This window comes from Sebastes fasciatus, chromosome 12, assembly GCF_043250625.1.
Source record: "Sebastes fasciatus isolate fSebFas1 chromosome 12, fSebFas1.pri, whole genome shotgun sequence".
Classification (NCBI taxonomy): domain Eukaryota; kingdom Metazoa; phylum Chordata; class Actinopteri; order Perciformes; family Sebastidae; genus Sebastes; species Sebastes fasciatus.
Window position 1 is genome coordinate 18,570,735 of NC_133806.1, and position 7,910 is coordinate 18,578,644.

The 7,910-nt window shown below is 40.9% G+C and overlaps 1 protein-coding gene across 3 annotated transcripts in view; it reads left to right on the forward strand.

Annotated features, from left to right (window-relative positions):
* setd2 (SET domain containing 2, histone lysine methyltransferase) overlaps window positions 1-3,720 on the forward strand; it is a 22,338-nt gene extending 18,618 nt beyond the window's left edge. For all 3 annotated transcript variants that reach the window (XM_074653813.1, XM_074653812.1, XM_074653811.1), the window contains 3 exons: window positions 1,022-1,096; window positions 1,244-1,345; window positions 1,965-3,720. In XM_074653813.1, coding sequence (XP_074509914.1) covers window positions 1,022-1,096; window positions 1,244-1,345; window positions 1,965-2,126 — 339 coding nt within the window. In that variant the 3' untranslated portion in view covers window positions 2,127-3,720. The remainder of the gene's footprint in view (window positions 1-1,021; window positions 1,097-1,243; window positions 1,346-1,964) is intronic.
* Window positions 3,721-7,910: the final 4,190 nt, after the last annotated feature.

A 7,910-nucleotide genomic window follows, 5' to 3' on the forward strand; every position in this document is an offset into this window, starting at 1 on the left:
CTTTCAGCTGTGTCTCAAGGGGGGGGGGGGAAAGGAAAACTCTCAGCACGACACCATATTCAGAGAGTGTTATGTCCCCGCCGATGACTCCTCCTCGCAAAATGGCTTCATCAGAATCTACATGCAGAGACAGAAAGATTTGAAGAGCGATTGCACTCACTCCACCCCCTGCTCAGCTGTCTGTCCCTTAGCCCTCGAGGCTGTAAGGGGAGGGGCGGCTCAGTTCATCTCTTCTTCCTCTGCCTCGTTTGTTTTCCCCTCTTCATTTTTATCCCGACTTTAAGGATAATGGAAACCATCTGGGAGACCTAGCATTCATTTATTTGCGGTTTCTTGTGTTGTAGTTTAACTACGTAAGTGTCCCTTTTGTCTCTTTTAAAAAAGATTTTGAAAAAAAGCTTCAAAAACTGAGATGGCGAGATCCATGTTTTTCATGCAACGTTTCCCGCCAAGAACAGCTACAGGGTCATGGACCATTTCCCAACATGTGTTTAGACAGTGGTGGCGTCCACATCCAGCACTTGAAACTATGGCACATGCTCTGCACTTGTAAAGCAGCGTCCCAAATTTCACTTTCTGGATTCCTGGCCCTGGCACTGAATCCTCGGTGCTCACTTTTGATGCTCACCACTTTGTTGTGGGTACAGGCAGTCAGCTGTTGCCTGCTCGCCTTTGTTGTTGAAGGCTGGGGCCAGAGAGGCAGCATCCTGGCAGGATATCCCTGCTTTGTGTCAAGTAGCTGGCGAGCAGGTGCTGTTTGATGCCCCACTGACCCTGATAGCTACTGGTTTGCAGCCAGTTGCCACGTTTGATTGAGCTGATGCACAGGTGGGGCCCTTAAATCTCTCTGCTGGGTTATGTCAGTATGACATGGTATTACTGTCTTCTACTAGAGCTAAGAAAAAGTCTGAAGACAAACTGATGAAAGGAGAAGAATTGGATGGGAGTTAGTTTGTGACAAGTTACACTTGCAAAAGCCAAAACTGTGATCTCATCCATCTCTTCTAATATGTCGTTACAGTTCTCCACAAAGACAGCTGAAGCAGACACTTCCAGCGAGCTGGCTAAAAGGAGTAAAGAAACATTTCGCAAAGAGGTGAGCCAGAGTCTCCGTAAACATTGTTTCAATGTTCCAAATCTCTTCTAGCCACTCATGCAAGTTTACATAATCGTCCCTTATTAACAAGTATGTGTGTGTGTGTGTGTGTGTGTGTGTGTGTGTGTGTGTGTGTGTGTTACTCAGATGTCCCAGTTTATAGTGACATGTCTAAATCCTTATCGGAAGCCAGACTGCAAACTTGGACGCATCAGCAACACGGAAGATTTCAAACACCTGGCTAGAAAGGTAAGATTAAAACAATGAGATGGTCTTTGAACTTCCATTAATGCAGAGAAGCTGTAAACCTTTCCTCGGCCTCTACGTGGTCGGAGCACAATGAAAGCTTTGGTCAGCTTTTAACTTTTTAAAGGCAACGTTTTCAAAGTTTCCCTCAAGCCAGAACTAAATAGTTGAGCTCCCACGATTTCTTTTTCCAGCCAAAATGTTTTTGTATTGTGCCTCCGGAGGAGACTAAGAACACATTGGACATGTAAACTATTATCTCCCTCTCTTTTGTTTTACTCATTCCTTTCTAAAAAGCTCTTTTCAACCAGCGTCTCTTCAAAGGGCAGCACTCTTTCTTTTTTTTCCCATGGTTCCCGTAGGGTCTGTGGATTGTGTATGAAGGGAGTGGTTTGCCACTCGGACATACCACGACTCTGAGGACATGGGCACAATAAACAGAAAGACGAGTTGGGCTTCAATTCATTTAGAGATTGTGTTTTATTGTCTCAAATTATAAGGGCCAAGTCACCAAAAGATAATTAACCACCCAGCCGCATATACATTGTAATTATATAATTTACTGTAGTCTGGTTACAAGAGACATGTCTAACTCTTTCCTCATCTCTGCCCATTCCTCCAGCTAACTCACGGAGTTATGAACAAGGAGTTGAAAGCTTGCAATAATCCTGAGGACCTTGAGTGTAACGAGAATGTGAAGCACAAGACCAAGGAGTACATCAAGAAGTACATGCAGAGATTCGGCACCGTGTACAGGCCCAAGGAGGACACGGAGGTGTACTAGCCTCCGATGTTGACACTTGTCCTGCGCTAAGGAGAAGCACAGATTTGCCTTTCCATTCACTCCTTCATGTATGTACTGGCGAGCCTGAGCTGTGAAGTAGTTTCTTACGCGTATTTATGACTAAGAATTGCACTGCTGCCCAAGAAGCTCTCCGGGCAACCGTGGATCACGGAGGAGCCCCGTTCTAGAGACTTGACGGAGACTGGAGCGTCGCTGAACGACCCGTAAAAAACTCCACGTGCAGTGTTCTCGAGGGATGACACTGCGGGGTGCTACAGAGACTAATGTTTTCACTGACTGTTTGATTTTAAGCATATTGGTTGTTTTTTTTCATTTGTGGCTCTTTAATGTTCCCGAGATGATCACCTCAATTCCACTTTTTAAACTTGTCTAGCCCTGAATGAGGATAACTCAATGGAGTCAGCTTTGGTATCATATTTATCAGAGTTTCTTTGTTACTTTCCACTGTTAAAAATGGATCAATGACAGAACAGTCCAGTGCTTTTTTTTCTCCCTCCCACTTCCTTTTTTTCTTGCACGCTTCAGCCCCCTGCCACTGACTCTGTATCTGGTGCTGCTTTTAACCGGGCTGTGGAGGTCCAAGCTTCCACTCCTCAAACCCTGCCTTCTTAACCACAAGACTTTGGAGCCTCTGTTGTTTTATGAATGCATGATGTAGGCTGAGGTCACAGTGGTATCCTTATGGAAATTCCTACGTTTTCCATGTCTCCTGCTTCAAGTAACATGCTCCCTCACGGGGATGAGCTTTTACTCACAATACACTTAGGGATCAGCCAGTAACCAGCAGGTTGGCATGGTGATCAATATGTCTTTTATGAATTTGTGTATAATAACGGGAGCAGGGTTTAAATGCTATGTTTGATGTGCCGTTTAGACATTTCCTGTCCAGCCCCTCTCTCATCTTGTTCTCCCCGGTTTCCTCTTCTTACAGGAGTAATGCTGAAAATGAAGGTTGTAGCATTGCAGTTTTAACAGTTTCTAAACATCCTGTGTGTTCTGGTTTCCCTAGTTAGACAACACTTAGGCCGGCCTTGCTCCACAAGCTGTCACTCATTAATTTCCAGGATTTTTAAGGTTGTCAAGGTAGTTTCATTGGCATTAGGTCACTGACTTGTTCCAGCCTATTAAATTGAATTAAACAAAGTTCCAACATATATGTACATTGCTTTATATGTGAATATATTGAATAATAGTTTTGGGAATGTTTAAATAAGCAGACACTTTGTAAAAGGACTATCATTTCATGATTGAAAGTGTAAATAATGTGTAAAATTACCAAAGCTGTACGCAGGAGAGTAGGGTCAGGGTGCACAGGGAGCCCACCCACCCATCCTCACCAGCTCAGCCCTCCTGATGCAGCTCCCTCATCAGTCTGTCAAACTTAGGACCCCGCTGAATCACAGCCCTCTTATTTTATTTCAGTGGTGGGGGAGATTTTCATGTTTTTTGTTTATTATTATTTTTCTATGTACAAAGTAAGTCTCACCCTACTCTACTGTAAGTATTGTGTAAGCACATTGTCATACCGAGTGTACAAACATTTTAAAAGATAATAAACTTTTTTGTAAAATTACACCCGTTTTGTTGTGTAGTTGAATTGGGTTCACTTGGGTGTCACTTAAAGGTGTTATTGATAACATTCAGCAACTAGATGTCGCATTCTCCCTCCCCCCGTTCCATTGTATTCCCTTCACAACAAGTTGTTGCCAGGCACTTACCGTCAATCTCAGCCATTTATCCGTTTTTTCCACACTAACTGACGACCCAGAGATACCACGTGATACCAACGTCATTTTACTATTGGCTCACAAGCCTTGTTACAAGCGGGAACCAAACGTCTGATAACTTCCACAGAGATAAGCAAAAACATTTAAATGATAAATTCCCACATTAAATTTTTTTTTCCAGGAAAAGCCATACTTTTATGTGGCACCTTTCTAAAAGCTATGTGGATGTGTAAAAAAAATTCATCTTAGGGCTGTCAAAGTTAACGTGATAACGCATTAACGCAAATGTGTCTTAATGCCAGTAACATTAAAGCAATCAGTCTTTCGGAGGTTGTAGTGGGCTCTGTTTTAAAGCGAGAGTGAAGATACTGTTTTCATATGAAACTAGAAAAACTTAAGAATCTATTGGTACCAACCATGTCGTGAAAGAGTTAAATAACACTCCAAACTTGCGCTAAATTTTAGCGAGGAAAAATTGTCATAGCCATTTTCAAAGGGGTCCTTTGACCTCTGACCTCGAGATATGTAAATGGGTTCTCTGGGTACCCACGAGTCTCCCCTTTACAGACATGCCCACTTTATGATAATCACATGCAGTTTGGGGTAAGTCATAATCATGTCAGCACACTGACAGCTGTTGTTGCCTGTTGGGCTTGAGTTTGCCATGTTATGATTTAAGCATATCTTTTTATGTAGATGCAGTACCTGTGAGGGTTTCTGGACAATATTTGTCATTGTTTTGTGTTGTTAATTGATTTCAAATAATAAATATATACATATATTTGCATAAAGCAGCATATTTGCCCACTCCCATGTTGATAAGAGTAGTAAATACTTGACAAATCTCCCTTTTAAGGTACATTTTGAACAGATAAAAAAATGTGCGATTAATTGTGATTAATCATGGACAATCGTGCGATTAATCGCAATTGAGTATTTTAATTGATTGACAGCCAGTCTACATAAAAATTATCAATAAGACCTTTAAATAGACTCAAACAGATCTAAACAAATGTGAGTGACCTCTGTTACGTGATTAACTGCTGAGTGCACACCCAATCCCGTTTTAGATTGGCGTCCTCCTCTAATATGGGGTGCACATGGCATGAGTGCCACTACAGCGCGTACGCACAGTGTTGTGAGCCAGATGTTTTGGCCCCAGTAAAGGGAACCAAAGTGATCGACTGCCTTCATTAGAGACGTTCAGCGAGCTCTAAATATGGAGGCCCGTGACGAGTGGAGAGAGGCGCTGCTGTGTTTCCCCTCTCTCTCTCTCTCTCCGGTCCCAACCCCCCTCCCAGTGTATGCACATTCCGCAGCCCCATGCCTGTGTGCTCCAGACCGCAGTTAAGCAGTCCCGTCTGGAGTGTGTGACGGCATGTAACACTGCCCTGGGCCATGCAAGATGCCTGCTCCCACTTACAACTGAATGCAAAGAGATCATTAACAGATTTGAGTTAGCAGAGGGGGAGCAGGAATCAAGATTGTGCCTCGGAGAGAAACAGGAAACCTTCCTCCAGAATATTTTTGGATGAAGCTATTATTTTCATTTCACCCTCAAATTATTAAATACCTCTTAACTGATTTCCCTCAGGGTTTTGGATAGGAAATGTTCTTAAACACTAAATCCCTTGATAAGGGGTAGTATATTTCCAAATATGTCCAAACTTCCTCACTGTGTAATTCATCAAGTGGGTTTATATTTTACTGTAAGTGACAGACATGTCTATCGGACTGTGGTTGTGGTCCAGTCATTTTCATATTTCAATGGACATTAAAAAAGGTTTTTGGGTGTTAAATACAAAGGCATATCCAAATTACATGAACAATGCCTGGTTTTATGCTAATCTTCTACTTGTTTAGGGCCTATGGGAGGTAGGCTATGACACAAGGATGTCCAATAATAAAACTACAAGTACGATACTTACAGTTTTATTATTGGATATAGGCCTACTACTGAGGTCTGTTGAATTTGTTCTGTCATTTAGCCTGCTCTCTCAACTCTATCAGATGAAGTACCCCTTTATTGTCACCACCATTTATCTAAACCAATTATAACTAAAATCATAACTATTTCAACTGTACTTTTAGATATTACATCTGTTTCCATTACTTTTAGATATCACATTTATCCATTAATTTGAGGTAGTTCACTATCCATTAATTTAAGCGAACTATGTCAACAGTTTATCACTTATTTTTATAGCTAATTCAACTGTTTAGCCATTACTTTAAGGTAACTATTTTAACTGTTTATCCATTATTTTATTAGCTTTTTTAACTATTATAATTCAATATGAGGATATTTATTTTTATTCATTGTAAATTGTAATTATATTTTTTTTCTTCATCAAACTTAATTGACCTACTCCACACACCACAAGCAACTGTATCCATTGATCAAAAGCATAACGATTTACGTATCATCTTATGTCCTTCTGTTACAACAAAAGAGCACTGATTATCAAAGTTATTTATTAAATGAATAAAACTCTTACAAAAACACATTGAGGCATACCATTAGGAAATATATACACAAAACCATACATGGCTGGCGTTAGAAAAATATCAAACCATCTGAGGCCATCACATAGTGTAACTAGCACACCGCAGATGTCCATGGTTCTCATAGACTTTATTTAGTTTTATACTTGAAATGGTGATGAAATAAATACAAAAACCAGATGGTTACTTGGACACGAGCATGGATGTTAACTGTGTCTTTGGATTTTTCTTTATGAGAAATCAAGGTGACAAAAATGGAGCTGTGTATAATGAATGTAAGGAGATTCATTTCTATTCCTTTTCTTCAGTCTTCACAGTTCATGGATGATCTCACTTTAAGCCATGACTTAAAAAAAACAAATCAATATTTAAGATATTTACAATCATAGATGGTTATTAGGAAGAGCTAAGAAAGGCGTTTTAATATTTCTCAGAATGCTTCATTTTCGTGTCTTCTGATGGGATTTGAAACATCACTGGTGCATGATATATCCTCAGTGTAAATAAATACCAAGGCTACGTAGTGACTGCAGCAGAAAAAGAAGGAGAAAAACAAAACAACAGAACAAGGCAACACACTTTAACAATCTAGTGAGTAGTTCCCATCTACCCATTAGATAAAGTCTTCTTAGCAACTGCAAGCGTCATTGGAAAGGCTGATCACTTGGCCATGTAAACCCCTTAATTGGGTTTCTTGGGGTTTTTCTTCTCTTTTTTAGGCGTGCACATGTGCGCGGAAATTATCCCAAACAGAAAGAGTCACCATGTTGGAAAGCAGTGTTATTGGACCGTCTCCTTCTGGCAAAAATCAACTGCAATAGGCCCACCAAAGAGGTTGCTGATGTTGCGATTCATAAAACAAGGCTAGAAACTTGATGATCTAAGCCGTATTTGTTTACAATAGCACGTGGAAGGCTGCTATTTTTTATAGGGTATAAATCTTATTACTGTCCAAATAACATGTAAACAGTGGTTTTTAGAATAATCACACTTATGCAACACTTGTAAACACATTATTCTGTTTCCTGCCATTAGCCGAATACTCACAGTTACCAGGATTTGTGTGCGTGTAAACAACATTGTAAATGTACTTATGGAGGTGTATGTGGAGGTCATTGTAGTTCTAATCCATTATGTCTGCTATGTCCACTGAGCAACCCAAATGGCAGTCGACTCGGGCGGATCCGCCCTCATGTCGCCCTCAGTGTCTCACTCATTTCGGCCATGCGCCCAGGATACGGCCCGCCTACAGACTGGGCACTGTCAAACAGCGAACTCACTGCTGACACCAGGCGGATCCGCACATCGAACGCGCCTTTCCCCCCCCAGTTCAAGTGGCTGGTGCCGAGGCATAAAAAGTATTTTGGTTTACAGAGTATCTGCATGTCTTGAAATGTGTTATTAAATAAAAAACAGTTTTTGATATTTACGGTAGCATTTCCTTTTTTCAGAAATACCTATTCAATGTATTTACAGTCTGTAATGACCTCTGGTTTTGAGATTACCGTATAATTTGGCTTTTTGCCTTTAT